At 22.4% G+C, this 24,988-nt stretch overlaps 6 protein-coding genes across 6 annotated transcripts; 4 read left to right on the plus strand and 2 right to left on the minus strand.

The window, feature by feature from the left end:
- Positions 1 to 255: 255 nt before the first annotated feature.
- Positions 256 to 4,301, plus strand: PCHAS_1211800 (NLI interacting factor-like phosphatase, putative; the record flags this gene model as incomplete). Its single annotated transcript, XM_016798834.1, has 3 exons — positions 256 to 3,700; positions 3,851 to 4,052; positions 4,202 to 4,301. 3 exons carry the CDS (start codon positions 256 to 258, stop codon positions 4,299 to 4,301), a joined length of 3,747 nt encoding a protein of 1,248 aa, XP_016654200.1.
- Positions 4,302 to 5,113: 812 nt separating this feature from the next.
- Positions 5,114 to 7,375, plus strand: PCHAS_1211900 (conserved Plasmodium protein, unknown function; the record flags this gene model as incomplete). The annotated part of the gene is made up of 1 exon (XM_733548.2): positions 5,114 to 7,375. The coding sequence occupies one exon, from the start codon at positions 5,114 to 5,116 to the stop codon at positions 7,373 to 7,375; it is 2,262 nt and encodes a 753-aa protein (XP_738641.2).
- A 908-nt stretch (positions 7,376 to 8,283) lies between these two features.
- On the minus strand, positions 8,284 to 9,515 carry PCHAS_1212000 (autophagy-related protein 18, putative; the record flags this gene model as incomplete). Its single annotated transcript, XM_016798835.1, has 2 exons — positions 8,284 to 9,296; positions 9,386 to 9,515. The coding sequence occupies 2 exons, from the start codon at positions 9,513 to 9,515 to the stop codon at positions 8,284 to 8,286; spliced, it is 1,143 nt and encodes a 380-aa protein (XP_016654201.1).
- A 1,872-nt stretch (positions 9,516 to 11,387) lies between these two features.
- PCHAS_1212100 (zinc finger protein, putative) lies at positions 11,388 to 13,505 on the plus strand (the record flags this gene model as incomplete). Its single annotated transcript, XM_016798836.1, has 4 exons — positions 11,388 to 11,466; positions 11,587 to 11,653; positions 11,785 to 11,879; positions 12,100 to 13,505. 4 exons carry the CDS (start codon positions 11,388 to 11,390, stop codon positions 13,503 to 13,505), a joined length of 1,647 nt encoding a protein of 548 aa, XP_016654202.1.
- Positions 13,506 to 14,383: 878 nt separating this feature from the next.
- PCHAS_1212200 (U3 small nucleolar RNA-associated protein 13, putative) lies at positions 14,384 to 18,088 on the minus strand (the record flags this gene model as incomplete). The annotated part of the gene is made up of 2 exons (XM_016798837.1): positions 14,384 to 15,778; positions 15,974 to 18,088. The coding sequence occupies 2 exons, from the start codon at positions 18,086 to 18,088 to the stop codon at positions 14,384 to 14,386; spliced, it is 3,510 nt and encodes a 1,169-aa protein (XP_016654203.1).
- Positions 18,089 to 21,910: 3,822 nt separating this feature from the next.
- PCHAS_1212300 (conserved Plasmodium protein, unknown function) lies at positions 21,911 to 24,427 on the plus strand (the record flags this gene model as incomplete). The annotated part of the gene is made up of 1 exon (XM_731288.2): positions 21,911 to 24,427. The coding sequence occupies one exon, from the start codon at positions 21,911 to 21,913 to the stop codon at positions 24,425 to 24,427; it is 2,517 nt and encodes an 838-aa protein (XP_736381.2).
- Between the last annotated feature and the right edge of the window lie 561 nt (positions 24,428 to 24,988).

A 24,988-nucleotide genomic window follows, 5' to 3' on the forward strand; every position in this document is an offset into this window, starting at 1 on the left:
CCCAACTGCTTTTCTTCAAATTTTCCCGCCATAGTATATCCATTTCCTATTTTTAGTTATTTGAATATTTTATTTTTATTTCTTTTTTTTTTCACAATATATATAAGAAAATCCTTGTAGAATAATCCTTTATATAACCACATCGAGCATGTTATTAAAAATAAACTATGAAATATTTTAGAAGATATATTATCATTTGAATTCATTTTTTTTAGTAAATTGTTTTTTTTGCCACGTTTTTCAATTGTAATATTAATGGACACAAACAAAGTGTATCTACCCAAAAATATTACACTACCCTGTAAGTTAAAATGGGCAGTAGATGATAATTCTATGGTTAGTTCAAATCAAATAATTGCTTTTATTATTGAGACTAAAAATGAGGATATAAATATTCAAAATGACGAACTAATAAACAATAATAACGACCCACAAAATATCAATCAACATAATTATGATCACAATATATATGAACAGAATAATGCAAATAAATGTATTAACAGTACAGGCAATTTAAATAATGAAAATGAAGTGGGTAGCGAAAATGCTAAAAATGACACAAATGATCAAAAAAATGTAAATAACCAAAATAAACTAAATGACGAACAAAATAATGTTATAAATTTTATACTGAATAGTAGAAATACTCGTGAGATTAAAGAGAGTAATCATATATTCTTACGATCTAATAATAGCGGTCGAATAAATATTTTAAAAAAAAATATAAACCCACAAAAAGATGAGTATATATATATTGACAATCCTAATGAATTATTATGTGAAATTAATGATGAGGAATGTAAACATGAAATAATATTTTCAGGATTATGTGCAAATTGTTTTATGAATCAAGAAGATATAAATAAAAATAAAAATGACAAATATTTTTTATCACCTGGCTTTATAACAAATGAAAAAAAATTATTTATAAATACAGATAAAGCTATTGATCTAGAAAAGGAAAGAGTACAAAATATTATAAATAATAAAAAATTATGTTTAGTTTTAGATTTAGACAATACATTATTACAAGCTTCTTTTTATATTCATTCTGTTCATATTGAGAAAGATGTAATAAATATAACGACGGATTTTGATGATGACGAGTTTGCACCGATGGGTAATAATTTCGGAAATGGCAATCAACCTAGTGATAATAATAAATTTGAAAATGAAGAAATAAATATTAAATCAGAGGATAATCCATTGAATAGTGGTAAAGATTGTTATAAAAAATTCGATCACATTCTAAATCAGAAAACACAAAACGATGAAATAAATTCTGAAATGCTATCATTTTTTTTTAATGCAAACAAAAAAAAAAACAAACTAGAAAATGACATTTATCATGATATAAAAATGAACTATGAAGAGTATCTTAATTTTTTAGCTAAGGTAAATACATTTAATTTATTGAAATATAATGGAAAATATATACATTATGAAGATTTAAATGATGAAGCCATAAAAGCAAAAATAAAAAAATTCGAATCATCAGTGTTAAAAACAACTGTAAAATATGATAAAGGATTATATACTATATATTATAAATTAAGACCAGGAGTAATTGAATTTTTACAAAAAATGAATCAAAAATATGAAATATATTTATATACAATGGGAACAATAGAGCATGCTAAATCATGCTTATTTTTATTAGACCCATTGAAAAAATTTTTTGGTAATAGAATATTTTCAAGAAAAGATTGTACAAATGGAATGAAACATTTAAATCGAATTCTTCCAACATATCGTAGTATATCAATCTGTGTTGATGATAGTGAGTATATTTGGAAAGAAGCAAATTCTTGCATTAAAGTTCATGCATATAATTATTTTCCTGAAATTCAATTTTTAGGGGATATAAAAAAAAAAACATATTTTTTAACAAAATTTTTTTCTATGGCTCAATCATATTTAAACTTTTCAACAGATATTTATCGATTTATTAATTTTAAATGTAATGAATATGAAGAATTCAAAAAAAATTATTTAAATAACTTTATGATAAATAATATGTATACACAAAATTTATCGATTCCTTATTTGGCTCCTATGGGTATACAAATGGGGGGAACTCATGCAAATATAAATAATACAGCATTTGTTAATAATTCGAATATAGTAAAAAGTGAAAATACTATAGAAAATGGAAATTTTTCCGAAAAAAACAAAGGTAATATATTTAACGGAGTTAATAACACACTAAGTCTAAACTTTGATGAGGATAATGATGATTTTTCTAACGACATGCTTATAGATTTGGAAAAGGAATTCGAAACAGATAATGAAAATGATTCAAATTTAAAAAGAAAATCACATAATTCCAATAAAATAAACTTGGTAAATGATCAAGAACTAGCTAATTATTCATACCCTCTTGATACCACCTATGGTGATCAAATAGAAAATCCTAATGAACCCATTTTAAGTATTCAAACAAATGCAGGTAATATCGAACAGGCTAATAATAATATAAACGACAATAGTAATGATATATTTACAGCATCAGATGAAGGTATTCCAGCAGGTGTGGGCATACCTGAAATACAAAATAACGATTTAGTTTTCTATATAAATCAAGATCAAGATAATTCATTTTTAAATAAATCTAATGATGAAAATAATATTGACATGGAACATTATTCTGAATCCACTGACCCATTAAATAATAATGCAAACATATCAGATGAAGAAAATATATTAGCTGATAATTTAGTTCAATTTTATAGTAAGGATGAAAATGATGATTTGGATTTGAATTTAGATGAGGATGATGATGAGGATATGTTTTTTCTAAATGATGATATACTAAATGACGAATTCAATAAAAAAATGAAAAAAAAAAAAAAAAATAACAATGATATAAATAAAAATGGTAGCGTATCAAAAATATATACACCAAAACATGCACCTTTATATGGTGAACAAAATATACCAAATAATATTAATCAAGCTCATTATTTACAATCAAAATTAAAATATATATCTCCAGAAGATGAAATGATTTTTAAATTTATATCTGAAAAAACATTTAAAAAATATGAAAATTACGTAACACAATTTATAGATAATTATTTTAAGGAGCGCGATTGTAATACCAATTACCAAATTAAAAAAGAACCACACGAGCTTGAAAAAAATTTTGCAGATTGGATGATATCAGGAACTCCTTCTCCGTTTAAAATAAAAAAGGAAGAAATAAACAATAGTAGTTATATATTTGAAGGAGAGACAAAATTTGATGAATCATATATCCAAGAAATGAATAATAATGATGAAGAACAAACTCAAAGATCACGAAAAGGTAGAAAATCGCATGGGGATGATTTAACAGAATTTCAAAGTGTAAATAAGAAAAAAAAAACTAATATGGAATATTCAAATGAAAGCGATACAAACATATTAAATAACAAATCAAACTATAACTACGAAAATGAGAAATGCATCAATGAATATTATGAAACTTTTTTTATTCCAAAAAATTTAAAGGAAAATAATTTTCATGATAATGATAAACAATTATATTATTTAATAACTATATTAGACGAAATACATTATGTGTTTTATAAACTTTTTGATGACTTTAAAGCAAATAAAATAAATGAAAAAAATGAAGACTCAAAAATATATAATTATTTTTTACGATATCCAATAGTTAGAACCATATTAAGGGAATTCCGGAAAAAAATTTTTAACAGTAATCACAATTTGCATATATTTATTATATATTATCATATACCTTATTTTTTGTTAAGCCTTAAAATGGTTGCACCCTTGTATATATAAACATTATTTTCTTCATAAAAATAATATATATGCATGACAATATTTTATTTCCTCACCTCAGATTGTACATTTAACATATCCCATTTACCTGATGACATACAAAGAAGCGATTTTATAGACAACATTATTAAACTTGGTGGGATTATAAATAATAATAATTACAGTCACAAGTTAACAATAAATAACCCATTAAAAACTGAAAGTGCAGAAAAAGAAAAATACACAAATTTAATGCTAATTGAAAGAGCTTTATATACTTGGAAGTAATTATTTCAAAAAAAATATGTTTACTAATGTGCATATATACCAACTTATACATAATGTAGCTTTTATCATATGATATTTATTAATTTTTATGGAAATATGATTATATTTCTTTTCATACATTTTTATTATTTATTTTTTATGATAGATTTCCTGATGCAAAATATTATGACATGAGCACGTGGAAACAGCCATACAGAAATTTCTGGGATGTCCTTGAATATGAAGAAAAAAATTATAAAATATAATTTTGATTTATTTTTAAGATAGCATTTACATGTCCTTTGAGCCATTTAATGCAAAATTTTTGATTATTTTCGACATGTATTTTGGCCATAGTGTGTATATATATAAGAATATATATATGTTAGGGATTAATTTCCTTTCTTATATTCTACAACATGTTTCATCACATATTCGTAAATAATTACGTAAAAAATATATGTTTATTTTTTTTTCATTTTTTTTTTGTTCTATATTGAAATAAAAGAATTAAACATGCCTATGTATGTGCATACATGAGTATATACATATGAAGGATATAATTTTCCTTTTATTAATTATTTCTCTCTATATATTTATTAATTTATTTATTATTTCACATATATTTATTTATATGCTTATCAATTCGTTAATTATTGATTTTTATTATTTTAAATATTTTTATTATTTTTATAATTTTAATTATTTTTTCTCTTTCCTTGCTTTGCTAAGTAAACAATGAACCACGACAAAACTTGTTTTTAAAATTTTTTCAAATCTACTTATTAAAAATATAGAACATGAATATTTCAATGGATTATATATTTATTCATATAATGTAGGGGCAAATATAGCCAAAATAAAAAAAGAAAAATAATACTAATATGAAATGGTCAGAAAATATCAAGCTTATGTGTATATTTATAGCTCAATTATAAAACTGCTATAAAAAGAAAGGGTTACATTTATCTTATATAAGGAAAATATACACATATTTTCGATAAGTATTATGAAGCAAATGAGCCCGTAAAAATGTAAATGCTCATATTATTAGGTTTACTAAAAAATAAATAACATCATGAGACTAAGCGGGATAAGAAGGAAAGTAGACCCGTTATTAATCGTTAGCAAAAGACTACCATCTTATTTAAAAAAGGAAAAAATAAATTTATCAAAAACGAGTAAGAATAATAACGACAATAGTAACAAATTTAATAAAAAGCATGTAAAATATAATCAAATCCCTGCATTTGTTCAAGATATAATAAAATTCACAAAAAAAAATAAATATAACTACGAAACAGATGATGTATCAATAGATAAAAATAAAATTATTTATTTTAATAACTTACTAAATGAAATTGAAAAGAATAAAAATGTATTGACATCAACGTTAATACATGATATATATCAATGCTTATACAAATTAAATTACTTAAAGATAGATATTATTTGTAATCTATTTAGTATATTAATAAATAATACTATAGATTTTTCAAACTTAAAAGGATATGTTAACTGTAATTTTAAGGAACTAATAAATATTACACAATATTTATATCATTTTCAAAATATATGTAAAAAAAATATACATTCTATTCTTTATAACAACAAGGAGTACTATAATCTCAAAGTTGTTCAACGATTTGTTAAGGAAAATGGGGATAATATAAATTTTGATAATAATAGTTATAAAAATATAATATATACGAATATTTACAATTATATAGCTAAATATGATCAAGCAGAAAATATAGACATCTTATTACATTCTATTATAAAGGCAAATAATCATTCAAATAGGAAAGGAGAAAAACAAATAGGCGAAATACCATCTCAATCGGATGGTCTACCAATGGGCTTAAACACACAATGCCAACATTCGGATCAAATAAAAATACTTGAAAAAAATTGCCCTATTAAATGTGGTATTATAGAAAGTAGTGATTGTTCAAATAATGTGTATACCGAAGAGGATTCCAAAAAAATTGAATCCTCAAACTTGTTGTCATACACACATTCAAATGCAAAAAGTGTAAAAGAAGGCGAAGAAGAATTCTTAATTGAATATATAAACAGCTTTTACAAATTAAATGATATGTTTACATTTATACTAAATAAAGTACTAAATTATTTTAACGAAAACACCAACCTATTTGATTTTTATAATTTAAAATTATTATTTTTTTATCTAGGAAAATATAAAAAGTTCGATATAAATTTAATAGAAAAAATATCGAATAAGCTTATTGAAGAAATTGAAAATATTAAGACAAATCATAAACTTGTATCAGATAATAATGCATTTGAAGAAAACAAAAAATATAATTATGCAAATAATAATCAACGAAAAAAAAAAAAAAAAAAATATATAAATACATTTTCAAAAATTGACTCGAAAGAATTTTTAATTATACCATATACTATAGGTGTGTCTATGAATACACATTTTAATAATTATTTAATTGAGTATGTAAATATTTATATACTTAGTCTAATCAATTCAAGAATTAATTGTGATGTTGTAAATATTATTTATTGTTTAGTTGGATATAAATATATTATGATAATTTTTTTTATCATGTTTAATATTTTTAAATTTAAGGAAAAGACGATGCAAGATATTAATTATTTAAATAAATATAATACATTCCTAAAAAGAATAATTAAAAATAAAGTTAATATTTCACAAATATATTCTGAAAAATTAAATATAATATCAGAAAAAGAAAATGAATTTGCACACAACATCAATGGGACTAGTCCCAATCCTAATGCCCACAAAAAAGTGGAGGCATTTTTTGAAAACGAATTATATAATTATGAAAACGAAATGAATAACAATTGCAGATTAGAAAAAAATAATTTCAATTTGAAAAACCAAGAGGAAAATGCTAATAAAAATATAAATCAAAATAACAACATTAATAATCATAACTGTTCACGTAATATAAAAATAGACCCCAATATAAACGATTTAATAAACCCTGATTATGTTTTCAATTTTCTATTGAAAGAATTCGAAATAAATGTTAATAAAATATCACTAATAAATACAAATAAAAATTCTTTGAATTATAGTTATGATAGTAAACAACTGGAAGAATTTTATATTTATTATAAAAATATTTTTTATAAAGTTTATCATTATTCTATATTTTTACTGAATAAATATGATATTAAAGACATGCTCAAAATATATCAAAATTTAAAATCAATTTCGTTAAATGATGATATTATAAATAATATATATACCGAAGTACTTTGTGATAAAATTACTCTTAATTCACCTAATAACCAAAATGCTTCAAGTTTAATCAACATTATTTCGGGAAAATAAAAAAGGTAACGAATGCTAATATATGCTTTTTTTCTTTTATTAATATATCTCATGTGTGCATAGATATATGTACTAAAATATGCGTACACCTTTTAAATAAACTTTGTAACTTTAAAATTACTTTTTTAACAAAAGCGTTAATATAACTGTTTAAAACTTCCACTTATGAATAAAAAGTTTAATAGTGGGGATAAAAAAATATATAATAATAAACATTAAAAATTCACTGGAAAAAAAAAATGAAAATACAACACATAAATTCATCAAAGATACGTTACAACATATATTTAAAAATTTCAACTAATGAATATATAAAATGCACAAATAAATTATGCAAAAAAATATAGATAAGAAAAAAACACTCTTAACATAATGTGATTAAGCTAGATATGTATTAGGCATATATGCATGCTTGTATAACTAATTTTTTTTTCGTACATTGGAAGCAATAAAGCAAATAATATCCCATACAGTATCTTTATAAATATAATATGTACTTTAAAAATAGTGAAACAAAAAAATTATTATATATACATATAAAACCATACATGTGTATATATACATACCCATGTATTGCATAAGTAAAAAAGTTACTTATATTATCCATAAAATATCACATATACCCACTTTATTAATAAACGAATTAATTATTATATCCTTCACAACAAATGCAAATATATGTTGTGAACGCGTGCTCCGAAAGAGCAAATTCAAATAAATATCTAATCGAAAATATAATATGTCTATCAAGTATAGATATATGTGTGGTGACAAAACATGCGTAAAATATGTTTATGCATGTATTTTATAAACTTATAAAAATTTACAAGTTATATTGTTTCTGCGGAAGTAGTAGTTATATAAAAAATTGAATGCGGGTCTTCTATTAAATGATAGCATATAAATTTTTAATCAAAGCTATGGGAAGATATCTTAAGCATCTCTCCTCCTATATGCTCATTAAATCTCAATTTATAAATTAATCCGTTTGAACATATAACAATAATACAATTTTGGTCGCTTACAAATGCACAAATTGATGATATTTTTTTCCCGGGGATTTTATATGATGAAAAACTCCAATCACTATTTAAATATGGATGACAAGGTAATAAGCATTTAATAGATGATTTTTTATTTTTTGGTTCTTTTTCATAATTTAGCATAACATGTGAAGATATATTTTTTCCTTTAGATATTATATCTACTTTTCTTGGGGGGCGGGCTCTTTTATATATAGAAAATACATGTACAGTATTTCTATTTGAAGTTAAACACAACCAATTATTATCATTACTGATATTTAAAGATAATATTTTAGCATTTTTAGTACCTCTTCTAAATTCGTTTAATATACTTCCATCGAAAGTATTAAATAATCTTATAATTGTTCCTTTTGTGGATGCGGTTACCAATAGTTTTCCATCATTACTTAAATTTATACATGCAATTGGATTATCATGAGCATATATACTTAAATCTGTTTTAAAATTTATATAAGGGAGTTCTTCATGAACATTTTCACTAGCATTTTTTTCAAATATATGAATATTAACTCGACCTTTTATAGGTGACAAATATGCAATAATAATATTTTTATCAATGTTTGATAAGCAACATAATCCTGATGGATTTTTTGCTGTATTTAGGGTTTCTAATAATATTATATCTTTTAATCTGTATATACATAATTTATATTCTAAAATAACCACAATTATTTCTCTTAATAATCTCACACCAATAATGTTTGATGAAAATGTCAATTTTGCTATTTCTCTCATTTGTCTATCATCCCATATTATTAAAACATTTTTTGCCCATTTTCCTTTTCTATCATTTTTGTTTCCGGTTATTGCTAAAATATTACAACGATAAAGCATTTCTGCTATGTATAATCCATTTTTATTTCGATCAGTTAAATCTAAAAAAAAATAAAATAACAATGTTTTAGTGTTGCTTCATATATCATGCAAATATGCAAACTGTTTTTTACATATGTAATGCTATTACCTCTACTATACGTTTGAGTGAAAGGGTTTGTATTGTAAATTTTAAATCCTTTTTCATTGGCCATACACAGACAGCCATAATCTTGATTAAAAGCTATATATCTATTATTATCTAATCTTAATGATACCATTTTATTTTCTTGTGTATATAAATTGGGAATAATTACATAAAAGCAAAAAGAAATAGAGGATTATCACAATAGTTCTGTTACTATATAGCAAGATCGCTAAATACTGCCTACACATGTATATAAATATATATGTGAGTATTTGCTACATGCACATATATATTATGTACGTGTATATGTAAGCATATATGCACATGAATATGTATTCCCTTTTTTTAATATAAACTATATACTGTCATTATTATTTTATGCTCATATACAAAATAAAAAATTAATCACCTCACAAAGAATTAAAAGAATATACTTCAATTACTAAGTTAAATGATGAAACAAAAACTAATTATATATATTTACAATATGCATATGTATATATTTATTTAAAAGTTTAAAGTGGGGGTTCTAGGTAAAATAATTTCTTAGAACAGCTAATATTTTAGTACAAATATAATTACATATATTGCATGAAAAATAATCATATACTTAAAAAATCATATATTACAAACATTAATTATAATAAATATATGCTTATTCATGTTAATATATATCTATTATGATCAAAAAATCCTATAATATATTATATATTTACTGGGCTTGTAAGAATAAAAAAAAAAAAAAAAATGAAGAATTTTCCATATAATATATATTATATATATAATATGAAATTAATATCACAAAATAAGGAAATAAACTGACAGTAAAATATATAAATTATTATAAATGAGAAAAATTATATATTATTAATTAAAAAATATAAAATGACATAAATAATGAAATCTTATATGTTATTATATAAATATTATATTTTTTTTAATTACTATTTATTTTATTTTTTTTATTATATTATTCTATATTTTATTATAAGCATTTTAAAATGTAGAAATTAAACTCGTACCTAAAGTAAATTTTGGCGGGTTAAGTGAATATAAAAAAGGAAATATCGTGCGAATACTTTTAGTTTACACAAAAAATACAAAAAAGAAAATTAGCGTATGGTAAAATATGCATATAATGCATTATAAATATATTTAGTATAATTAAAAAATATATGCATTATTTTTTTGTAGCGTACAAATCAATTTTATTATGCATATAAAATACGCTCATAATATATACTATTATATTATATATATATTTTGCTGGCATATATTTTTAATATATATTAATTTATAAAAAAAATAATAATAAATTCCTTAAATGAGGCATAAAATATGTTGACAATTTTTTCGAACAAAAATATGCATTTATAATTATCCAAATTTTTAAGAAATACAACATTATTAAAATTAATACGCTTTTAGGTACAGCTATTATTTTTATTTTTTTGTCAATTCAAATAGAAATACAAACTTATATGTGTATAATACATATATATATGGTTTATATGCATTATTTTTTATGTAGATTGATATTTATAAAATAAAAAAACATACTTAAGAAATAAATATCTCATTTTATTAAAAAATTAAAAGGAATTGATTTTCCCGCCACCATTTTTGGGGTATTTTTTCTTACTGTCTACTCATTCGTTTATTTAAAAAAATATATTTTTTGAGTTTTTTTACATTATATCTATAATATGATAATATATGGATATAGGGACGTGGAAATATATTAATTATAAATGAAATAAATACGTATTTTATAATTACAAAATATGATTATGAAGGAAAATTCCTCAAGCAGCTATTGCCATTATATATGTAATGTATAATAATATATTTTATTATATACCGTTTTATGGCAAATATAATTTTTTCTGTAAAAAACTAATTATATCATTTTTTTTGTTTTATAATAAATTATAAAAATATATGGTAATATAAATCCCTTGAAATCAAATAACGATAACATACAATAACATATAGTGAAATGAACATGAGCGTGCTTCCACTTTTTCACATTTGCTCATCCTTTCAACTAAACAATTGCTTAGACCCAAAAAGTGTATATGAAAGTAAAATACCAAAAAATAAAATGGATACATATAAATATGTTGTGACACCTAATATACGCATGCTATATATGCTTAATTGGCTTAACATAATTGTATTCCGTTATTTTTATTATTTTACAGACTTTATTTGCTCTGTGTGCTTAGATTTATGCGACACCCCTGTAACAACTGCGTGCAATCACATATGGTTAGATCCCCATATATATATGCCCATAAATGCTATTCTTATATTTTTATGCATGTCTGGATATTATATGTTTCGCACTTCTGCAAAATAAATATAACTATTCATTCTTTTGTTTTTCCTCTTATTTATAGCTGTTACAAGTGTATGTATTATTCTTTGCTTCATAGAAGAATTTGTTCAATATGCAAAAAAGTAATTAAATATGATGAATTAAAAAAAATATCAGGTAAAGAAATAGCACTACATATTAATTAAAATATATGAATACGGGCTGAAGGAATATCTATATTTCCTATATAGACATCATTCCCATATATACACAGCCATATAAATCCATATCACCTATATTGATACATACTTATCATTCCTTAAAACTTAAATGCCCATTTATACTTCACCTCTCTTCATCACACATTTTTATTTTCTTTCAATAAATGTCTTATCAGGAAAATTAAAAAAAGAATATGGGCAGTTAAGAATAAAATGCTCATTATGTAATGAAAAAATAAGAATGAAAAATCATAAAAAACATTTGAGTGTATGCAAATACAAAAAATGTAAAAATTATATATTAGGATGTGAATATTTTAATGAAAAAGATAAAGTAGAAATACATGAAGAGAAGTGCGAACACAGATTAATAAATTGTTCAAGTTGTTCTAATCTGTTTCATTATAAAAATATAGTTTTTGTATTATCATTAAAAGATAAATATGAACTCAATATAAGATCCCCATACACATATTACTCGTATTATTATAATTTATTATTAAACACAAATTTTAATTTTTTTAGTTATAATTACAGTATAAATAAAAATATACTTAGTAATAGTTATATATCACGAAAAATTCAGATTTTTAAAAAACTTCAATCTAATTTAGATCGCCATATATTTTCTATTAATGATAAAAATCGTATACCTCTCCCAATAAACAGAAATATTCCTTTAAATGTCTGTAACCATAATACACATCATAGGACTAACAATACCAATCACATAACTAATCGCGAACATAAAATAGTTGTAGAAAATAATATAAATGCAAATAATAATTCACCGAATTTGCCTGAAGGGGAGTCAAATATACCAAATACACAATCTGCATCCAACAGGAATACTCACCCACCCATTAATAATAATACTAACAATTTTTCTATAACCACATTCTTACGAAATAATGCAGATTTTGAATCAGATATAGCAAATGGTATTGGTGAAGCTAACATTGAGGTAGTAAGCAATTTTAGTGATTCAATTGGTATTCGTCGATTCGCTGATATTAACCGTTTTAATGATGGTGATCATAATTATATCGACAATAATAATTTTATTAGGGATTATAGTGATGTAGAACGGATAGGGGAAAAAAAATATCTCTGTGGAGAATATCATATGCGTGAAAAAAATAGACACTTAGAAAATCATATTTCAAATTGCTCTTCCGAAGATAGTAGTAATGAAGAGTCAAGTGCTGAAGAATATCTAGATATATTACCATTAAGAAAAACATATAATTTTAATGAAAAGAATAGTAAAGATACATTAATTATAATAAAAGAAATATTTCAATTTGATAATGTTGATTTGAGTAGCATTTATATTGATAATAAAGATATATTTCTTTGTAATAAAAAATGTTTTATTAATACAATTAAAAACCTTAAAGATGAATTAGAGAAATCTCTAACTCTATTATATTTTTCGTGCTGTGTTGGAATGCCTATAATGTTTTCACTGGGATATATGAGCTTTCTTACAACTAAGGGGGTTTTTAAACTTTCCTTTTTGATAACCACTACTTTGATCAATTTGTCGCGTAGAATTTTCAATAATTTATTCAAACATTAAATAAGAATAAATAATTAAGAAATGATATATTTTCATCAACTATGTTTAGTATATTATTAATAAATGATTATAAGCATCGTATTTATCTTTTTATTTGTTTTTTCAAAGTACGAATGCATATATTTATTTTAAACAATCATTTTACTTATAAACTTTTTGGTTTTAATTTTTGTATGCTTAAAGGGCATAATTTTTAAATGTATTTTAGCATAATATATATTCCCCATTTTATGAAAAACAATTATATGTTTTCAATGATTATATTTTCTGTATTTTATGTTTTAAATTCGTTTTTTTTTATCTTTTAATACTATAAAATTAAGACAATTATGATGTCTATGCTTATCTATATCATATATATGAGCCTTTCCTCTTCCTTTGAAAATATGCTGCTATAAATGTGTGAACATATTTTTCGTTTTATTTTTTTTTATAAGCACACCAAAAAAAAAAATAAATAAATACTAGAAATACTATTTCATAAGATAATTTAGATTATCATAATTTAATACAAAATTTATTGTATTCATATAGTTTACAATATATAAGTGTCAGTAGCTTTCGCTTAAAAAAATTTTTATTACACAAAATATTATAAAACAAAAATATGTAGAAAATGCCAAATTAAAAAAAAATTTTAATGTTTTACAAAAAGCATATTGATGCACAAGCATAACATTTAGTATCAACTAAAGATATTGAAGGGAAAGTATTATCCCTTCTATGTTACAAAAATAATATATTATGTAGAAATTATTTGTAATCTTGTATATATGGGGATTTCAATTTAATTTTTTATTCATGCGCATCCATGGGTTTTATCCATTTTTGCAACATATTATTCTTTAATCTCAAAATCGTAAACTTTTAATTCTAAATTAGTTCATCATTTTAATATCCCCTTTGTAGTAATTGATATTTATTAACTCAAAGCATTTCGATTTTTGCAAATCTTTTAAATATCTATTTCTATGTCTTGGTATGTAACTGTTGTAAATATCAAAAAAACGCTGATAGTTGTTAATCTTGCATATATCAGAATAACTGATATATTTAATTAAGCTATTTAGAAGAAAATTGGCTATATATGCAAATCTATGATTCATAACAAAAAAAGAAATAAAATCCATCAATTTGTTAAGGTACAAAAAGTAAGAATGCTCACTTGTGGCTTTCATTTTTTTTAAAAACATAACAAAATTTTCATCATTATTTTCATCTTCTTCTTTTACTTGCTTTGAAAAATGTGATTCATTAATTTTCTTTTGATCATGATCTTTAAACATTGCTGTGCTCTCTTTTGTAACGTTATTTCCATTATTTACTAACTTCTCCGATTCCAATTCTGACAATTTTGTATAAATGTATTTTTCTAATATATCAGCATTTTCTAAGTGATTTTGAATATTAGTAATTTTAGAATCATCATAATATAAGTTCTTTAATTTATTTTCTTCCATATTAGTATTTATAGAATCGATGTTAGAGTTATCTATAGATAGATTACTTTTTTGAGAATTTGGGTTTAATAATTTATTGGGCATTTCTTCATCTTTATAATAGTTTGTTTCTTTTTTGATAGGTATTGAATTGGAGTTATTATTAGTTCTATCCATTATTCTTCTTATACCATATTCATATTCAAATTGTTTTAATATATTTAATATATTAAATGTATAAGAATTTAAATAATTCTCGATGATTGTTTTAAACTTAAATTTTTTATTTAACTTTAAACAAATAAGTAGCGATTCATTAATCTTATTTTCTTTTAATAAATTTTCTAAACAATTTTCATAATATATATTTTTTTTTTTCTCATAAATATTTTCACTAACTTTTTTTTCGCTTACATTTTTAAAAAAAATCAAATCTCCATTAATAGAAGAAGAAACTATTTCATTATTATTGTTGTAACTTTGTAGACAAAATATTTTATCATCATGATAATTAACAGTTGATAATTTTTCGCTATTTTTTATATTTATAATACTTATATTTCCATTACTGTATCCATTAATCATACAATTGTCATTTAATATTAGCATTTTTGTAATATTAAAATCAAGACTTTGAATATTTTTTAGGCACTGATATGTGCTCATATCCCATATCCTTATACTTTCATATGTACTGCTATACAAAAGATTGCTTGTTCTAGAAAAGCATATATTCTGAACTGATTTTGTATGCCCTTCTAAAGATGATATCAATTTTAGAGTATTCGCCTCGAATAGTTTTATTGTCTTATCTTTGCTGCAAGTAGCAATCATCTGCAAAAAAGGGAAGTAAATCATTCAACCATGTATATATGTATGCAAATATTATCGTTTTAAAGAATATACTCATTCAGGTGCATATATATATGTTCTATATATACGCATGTGTACACAGAAAAATTAAAAACATAACATCAAAAAGAAAGCCAATTTTTCAAGAATAAGGAGTATGCTCTTGTTTTTCCTTACCTTCGAATTTCGGGATATTGTCACATCATTTATCATAGCCTTATGAGGATATATAGTAAAGTTGCTTTTAACAACCTCATTATCATAAATTTGATCGATTTTTCTTTTTTTTTTATTATCTTTTAAATTATCTAAATTAAATGAAAAGTTCCAGAGTTTTAAACTACTATCTTCACAAACACTAACTAGTAATATTTTTGGAAATTTTTTTAAATTAACATCAATAGCATTAATAGTATATAAATTATCTTTTAATATATATAAGCAATTATTATTTTTTAAATTCCATACAAATATATTTTTATCATTAGACCCACTAAATAAAAGAAGGTTTCTTTCGCTTATTTTAATGCATGATACAACATCTTCATGCCCAATTAACAATTTTTGTGAAATTAAATTATCCTCAAAATTTAATATTCTTATAATGTTATCTCCTATTAAAATTGCACATTTATTTTTCATTATGCTATCTGATTCGAATGTTTCTGCATCATATTTTAAATTTATTGAACCCTCATCCTCATCACTACTTTTACTATATTCATCATTAATTATAGGCTTAGGGTTTGGATTAAAAAATATCATTTCAAAAATTCCTTCCAATTTACATGCATAAATTTTTATTAATCTAAAGCTTCTTATATCATAAATTAATATAGAACTGTCCTCTCTAAATATATACAATTTATGTTTTAATAAAACAAGTTTAATTACATTACTTTCATTAATTAGGTATTTATTTTCTTTAAATTTATATATTATATTTCCTTTTAATGGATTATAAAAAATTAAATCCCCAGAATTATTATGGGTAAGTATTAACCATTTTATATTATCATCTTCTATACTTAGTTTACTTTTATTATTTTTAAAAATATTTGAAGGTACAATTATAGCATTATTTATATCATTTGCTAGATAAATTTGTTTAATTGGACTTTGTGTAATCATATTACTATTTTTTTTATTCTTTCTCTTTTTATTACTACTAGCATTGATGTTATTCTGTTCATTTTTAAGTTGATCGAAATCTTCTTCGTTTTCCAAATTTAAAGCACTTAAATTCCACACGTTCATAATTTTATCATTACCTATACTAATAAACCCTATCAATGTTTCTTCTTCTCCTTCATCATTCTCTTCTTCATCCTCATCTTCATCTTTTTCTTCGTCGCCTTCACCTTCATCATTCTCTTCTTCGTCCTCATTTTCTTCTTCTTCATATTCTTTATCTACATTTTCTTCGTCCATATTTTGTGCTTCAATCTTTATTTGATCGTTTCCACTTTTAATTGCCAAAAAAAGAAAATCCACAATTCCACTCATATGGTCTTCACATGATATAACTTTTTCTTTTTTGTCTATATCATAAATAAAAATATTTTTTGTTATATCTGAACTAATAATAAAATGTTTATACATTCTTAAATTAGTGATTCTACTGTTATGGATTTTATAGGAAAATGCTAATTTATATGTGTTTAAATTATATACATTAATCAGTCCATTAATATATCCCACAATTAATTTTTTATATTTTATATTATTATAACTAAAACATGATATGTTAATATTATTTGTTTTCCATATTTTTTTTTGCTTTAGATATATCCAGTTGTAACTATAACTATATACTTTTTCATCTTCACCATTTTCATAATCATATAAATAAATATTTTTTTCTGTACTCTCATCATTTACATCCTTTTCATCATTTTCATTCTCATTATTTTCTTCTTTTAAATTATTAGGAACTAAAATATAATGATGAATATTGTTATCATCTGTTGATAAAAAAACATTTTTATCAGAATAATAAAAATGTCCTATTGAATTAAATAAGGATATACAATTTTTGTTTGAATATTTTTTATTATGATCTTCTTTTATGTCATCAATATCTATACATGATTCCAAAACAAGAGTTGGATACATAACGTTGTATAAACTTTGTGATTTTGCATTTTTTTGATCATTAACTTTGAAACAATAAATATTGTTGTTACACAAACTTAAAAATAACTCATATTCTTTTGAATAATATACGTTGTTATCCCCATCGTAAAAGTCCGAATGCTTCCTATCAATTTCCATACTAGAAATTATCGACATCGTGGGTAATTCAAAACATAAGAATGATAAAGAAGGAAAGGAAGGGGGAAGGTAATAAAAAATATTAAAAAAAAATAAACAAACAAAATAACGCAAAGCGTTGTAACATAAACTTATTGACAATGAAATGCTACATTTATGGTTTTAATGAAAGTATAGAACTATAAATATATTTTTCCATATATATATGTAGAGACTATTTTTAAAAAGCTATAGACCAAATTTATCAACCAATGCTCAATTATTGTTTGATTTATTTAGCTATTTAAAGAATATATAAGAAAATAAAAATACTATATGCATTTATTCTCATAATATTTTTATGTATATCTTTTGTTTTTAATTTTATTTTTCACTTTTGGCCCCCATAAAATTAATCTGATGTTTTGAACGCTTTTAAATTGTATACTAACTGAATATATATAAAATATAATATATTTTTTCGATAGTATAATGTAAAAAAAAGCGTGGACACAAAACGAAGAAATAATAACTCGAGAATAAAGCAAATTGACAAAAAATATATAAATTATCCCAATACAAAATTTTTTAATGCTCCCAATATATAGTATACTCAACAAATTCTTTTAAAAAAAATCACGTGATGGAAATTTTTTTTTGTTGCATTCAAAATAATTTAGAATGGAATTTTCTCTTTATATATATGCATACAAATGAATTATTTTTTTAAAATAATAACATTTAATTGAAGTAAAAAAAATTAAAAATTGATTCAACCTTTTAATATGTATTTTACTTTTTTTTTTCGCATAATCGCAAAATATGTTTAATAATTATAACATATATAATTGTATAGACGCTATATTGTTTATTTCCTCATGATTTATAAGAAATACTAATTAAAATGTCATCACTTATTACAAACAACATATTTTAATATTTTTTTAAATCAACAATCTTATCTTTATGCATAGAAGGGTAAGCATTTGCATTTCCAACATATTTAGCATCCTTTACATTATTAATAAAACTGGTTTCAAAATTGGATATTAAATTTAAAAGTGGACAATCCAAAAAACAGGTTGAAATAATGCATAAATAAATATTTATATGAATATATTGAAAAATAGAATAGATATGCCCATATATTACAGTTGTATACATATAATACTTATGGGGTCGTATTTCGTATAAGCATAGGTTATAAAAGGATCTTTAATAATTCAATAAATTTTTAATATGATGCATTTATATTATTTAAAATGTGTATGGATAAATAAGAATGGTATTTTTACTTATGTTTTTCATAATAGTTTATTTTAAAATTGTCATCAATTTATTATGTGGGTTAATATAAGCAAATATATTTGTATACATTTAAAATATGAACATAATATACTTCACATTATGAGTAATAAATATAGAAAATATTTATACCCATAAAGATTTATGCACACATATTGTGTGGCAACATAATAACATATTATGCTAACCATCTTAATTTATAAATTTAGCGAACCCTTCCATGCTTTGAGATTATTATATTTTTAAATATTTTATTATAAACAAAAATTGTAGCTATACCAGCAAAGCGATAAAATTTAATACAAAGTGCATATTTTTTATACATACGTGGATAATATTTTATTTATTTACATGACGATTCATAATGTGTAAAATGAATTAAGTTTACACAAACGGTAACGTGCTATTAATTTCACATCCATTCTATCATTAAAAAAAAAATAGCATTCATGTTATTTTATTTTTTTCGATAATAATTTATGTGCTAAATAAAAATCCCTTTTTAGCCATAATATTAAAGGTTTTATTGTTTTGTAAAAAATTTATAGGCTCCACAGAGATACATATATTTTTACTCACCCCTCTTTAAATAATAAAATGCACTAGTTATTTTTGTGTTATTTCTTTTATTTTATATTCATAGATTTTTAATAAAATAATCCTTTAATTAAAATATTTACTTGCATGTATGTATTATTACTATTTTAACTTTATTAAAATATATATCATAAAATCATTTAATTAATACATATAATAATATGCATATGTATACTATAACGTGAAATAACAAGTATATATTATTACCTTAAAAACGCAAAAATATATTTGTAAATAATATATATAATTCAAATATTTGTATGCGATTTAAGCGCGAAAAGCTTTGTTATACTAAAAAAAGTGAATATATTATCACTATTAAATATTATTATTAAATTTCATTATTTTATTTTTTTGCTTACACAATTATTATATTTCAATAAATCAAAATAATGATTTTTGTAATACATTTTAATATAACAATTGTGGAAATATATTGATTGGAAATTACGTATATATACATATACATTGCCATTGGTTCATTTCCTGTAGCATCTGCATATAAAAAATGTTTCATATGGAATAGAATAGGAGTACATAATTATATATATATAAATTGTGGGGGAAATATATGTATAGATATATTATAATTAAAAGAAAATTCAGAATAAATTTTTTTTACCATTTTGGTAATATTATAAAAGTGTTTAGACAATTCACAAAACGGTGGATTTATATTTGAAGAAATAAATAAAAAAGGGGGAAATATATCATCGTAAAAATATATACAGTTGATGATAAAAGTTATATATTATTATATAAAGTCATTTGTTGCTTTATGCATATATAACAAAAAACAATTACACATTCCTTATTTAACAATATTGTGAATAGTACTAATTAAATAGATAAAATATGCATTAATAAATTTACACGCTCACATTATACATATATATTTATATATTATATATATTGTATATTTGTATATATTGTAATATTATATATATTGTAATATATATATATTGAATATTATATATATATTTGTTTAAGTAATATTACCTTAAAACAATAGATTTAACAAATATATAATACATAATTTATTATTATTTTGTTTTAGAATATTTACAATGTAAATTTTTGGTGCAATTTTTTTTTTTTGATAGATTTTCTTTTTGCCCATTTTAAATGGCATAGTGTTTGAAGTGTTTATGTTAATTATTTTTTTTTGTATGGGAAATTATTTGTTTAATTTATCGGATTTTTTCAAATTTTAGTTTTGATTGACAATCAAAATTTACATAATTTATTAATAGTGAGATTTATATTTCATTGATTTATGTAAATATATATTATACGCAGAAGTATTGTTTATGGAAAAGATAATAAATATTACGTGTATTGACGCCACGTCTGCACACACACATATATATGCACGTTTATAATATACATATACAACTGCCTAACTAGAAAACACTGCATTTTATTGTTATTACTATTGTATTTATTAATGTTGAATAATTGCATAAAGACAAACCTCTTTACTAACAATCATTGAACACAGTTGTCTTTAACCATTTCTTATTCCACGTCGTTATATAACATTTATACATTGTATATAAATAGATAAGTAAAAATAATATCTTTTAATTAACATTTAAATAATTATTTTCATTTAATATTAACCTCATTTCTACATAAACACCAATATGTATATGCATATGTATATTGGAAAGCACCATGTAAACCTAATTTAGCAATTTTTATTTAGATGATATAATATCATTCAAATTTGTATTTGTATTCATTATTTTTTTTTCGTAGTAATATTTCAAGTTAATAAATTCATATTATTTCATGTCTCCATCTGTGTATATATAAATTATAATGTTTATATACTTATGTATTCATTTCTGTGTACCATTAACTTTTTATGAAGTTATATAAGTTAATTAGGTGTCTTTAAAACAATAATTCAGCATATGCATATATATATGTATATGTAGAAAGAAAAAATATACAATGAGCAGCATAGATGAATTAAATAATGACGAAAACAAAATATGCCATCATAATTTGAGAAAAAATAGAAAACCAAGAAATTATGATTTTGAATATTATGAAGATGCATTAAACAAACCAAGGCGTCGAAGGCGAGGAAGGAAACGAGGGAGAAAACCTCACAGTGTTTTAGATAAAATGAATAAAAAATTAAATTCAATGGGCTTAGAAGATGGTAAAAGTCAATATATTAGAAGAAGACAAAAAGATAGTATTACATTTGAACAAAATGATTTAGACCCAAATAGAAACAATGATTATTTAATTAATAATAATATTTTTACATCAGAAAAATTAATAAATGATCAACCTCCAAAAAGAAGAGGTAGAAAAAGAAAAAATTTTAATTTATTAAATACAAATATACCTTTAAGAAGTAATAATTTAAAAATTGATAGAATATGTGAATATTTATCTTATAATACAAATACTACCTGGAAATATATGGGTTCAACAGTAAAATTCCGATTAATAAATGATCAACAAGAAAAATATATTTTTTTAAAAAATATGAAAAAACACATTATATTTGAAATTATTAAAATAGCAATGTTTGCATTACTAAAAATTAATATAAATGATAATAATATTTATGCACTAAATGATATAGCTAATAAAAAAAATGATAATATTAAAATTTGCAAAAATGAAAATGTAATTATTGATTCAATTGAAGAAAATGATAATAAAGTAATTCAAAAATTAAATTCCAATAATTCTATGTCTCAAAATAAAAGTATTAACAACGATTGTAATGACAATAAAAATAATATAAATAGTGAATTTCCTGAAACATCTGGGTCTGATATTCCCAAGATCTACATCAATAATGTTTCTAATAATCATAGAAAAAATAGCACAGGTAGTAATGAAAATAACATCGATAATAATGATGAGCAAACAGTGAGACATAATAGTATTGAGAATATTGTGATGGCTTTTGGAGATATAAATTATAATAGTTCTAAACAAGAAATAATTAACAGATTGGAGGACAAAAATGATATATTAAATCAAGGTGTAACTGTATCGGAAATTCTTGATTTTGTAAAAGAAAAATATGAAAAGTATTATGAAAATGTTAAACAATATATTGTAACAACATTAAATATTTATTGTGCTTTAAATATGTTTAAATTAATTAGAAGAGGCAGATATACTATTTGTAAATATGTTAATTTTAATATATTTAAAATCAAATATTTCAAAAAATATTATAAATTCTTTTATACATTAAAGGGTGAAGAAGAAGTATTAATGAATGTCAAAAATTATTTAAAATCCTTTTATTACGATAAAACGAAAAGTGAACTTATTGGAAATTCAAGCTATTCCAGATCAAGGGCAAATTCTTGTAATAAAAATTCAAATGAAATGAATTGGGATGGTCAAATACCTATTAAAAAAACCCGAAAAAGACGATCTAAAAGTCAGATACTAGCTAATAATGAAATTGCATTAAAAAAAGAATCCATTGACCCAAGTACTACTTTAATTGATTCAAAAGAATCGGTTCAAAATATTAAAGAAGAGGCGCCTTCAGGTGATAATATCCCTGCTGTGGACTCTATCAATACAAAAAAAGAAATTCAAGTTAATGAAAATATAAATAATGTTAGCCCTATTACCAACGAAGACCCTACGGGGCCCATCAAAAATACAAATACAGTTGAAGCAGATTCTTCAAACCAACCACAAGTAACAAATGAGAATGCTATAACCAAAGAAGCCTGTGGAGAAAACGAAGAAAAAGAAGTAAAGGTGCCTAAAAGAACTCGAGCACCACGGGCTCCCAGAAACTCTAGAAGCTGTGGTGCTAACAAAATAAAGCATATTAATATTAATTTAAAAAATGTGAATATAAAATGTATTAGGGTAGCATACGGAATAAAGCATTTTTTTTGTTCTTATGATGCAATAGAAAAAAGTTATGATGATTTTGAAATAATAAATATTTCAAAAAAATATGGCACTTTAAGAAATAGTATAGTAAATATGAATTTAAGATATAATTTTTTATACAATTCCAAAAGATTATTAAATAATTATATGGCCAATAATACTAATGCTAGTAATAACACGCCAAGCATGGTACTAAGTAATAACAATAATAACAATATGAATTTAAATAGGGACAGCCAAATATTAAAACATTCACAATATGGAAAAAAAAAAAAAAGTATTAGTGAAAATGATTCAACTAAACATGAAAAATATAATTATCTTAATTTTAATATAAGTTATAAAACATTACGAAAAAAATTAATGTGTCTAAGATATGTAAATCCCATCAAAAGAGAAGAAAGGGTACATCGACCAAGGAATGAATTAAAACAAACAAAAGAAAAAGTGTTAACTATAAACGATGACCATTTAGTACAAACATATTCAATAAATTCTAATTTTTCTAATATTGTTAGTGTCGACGGATTATCATCCATGAACTTTGAAAGTGTATGTTCACAAAAAAGCCAATGAAAAAGGAATAATTTGCATTGTATTTCATTTAAAATTTTTTTAAAAAATAAAAAATGTAATACAATACGATTGGAAACTACCTTTTCGATTTTTTTTAAATGACAATATATATGTTGGAACTACATAATACACACATATAAATGTATTATGCATATATTAAGTTTTGTGTCTGTATTTATCGCTTTGTTTTTAAAGAAAATACAGATTGTCTCTAGTTAAATTATATTTTTAATATATTCTTTTATCCAACGAAATATATAGATCATTTGATGATTTAAGGTGGTATTTTATTTTTTAAAATAATTTTTTTTATGCATATTCAACCTTCATTTCCATTGTGTTAAACTTTTTTTTTGTTATTAATATTTTTTGAATAAAAAAAATTTTACTTGTCATTAATTTATGATTTCCTATTTTAGCAACATTGCTAAATATATTTAGTATGATAACTTATTTGATTTAATATTATGTAGTTAACGCTATCATTTATGCGCGCTCATTTTATAAAATATATATTTATATGACCCACAATCTGTAGAAAGGCAATAAGCCCACTACAAT

Source organism: Plasmodium chabaudi, assembly GCF_900002335.3.
Source record: "Plasmodium chabaudi chabaudi strain AS genome assembly, chromosome: 12".
NCBI classification, from domain to species: domain Eukaryota; phylum Apicomplexa; class Aconoidasida; order Haemosporida; family Plasmodiidae; genus Plasmodium; species Plasmodium chabaudi.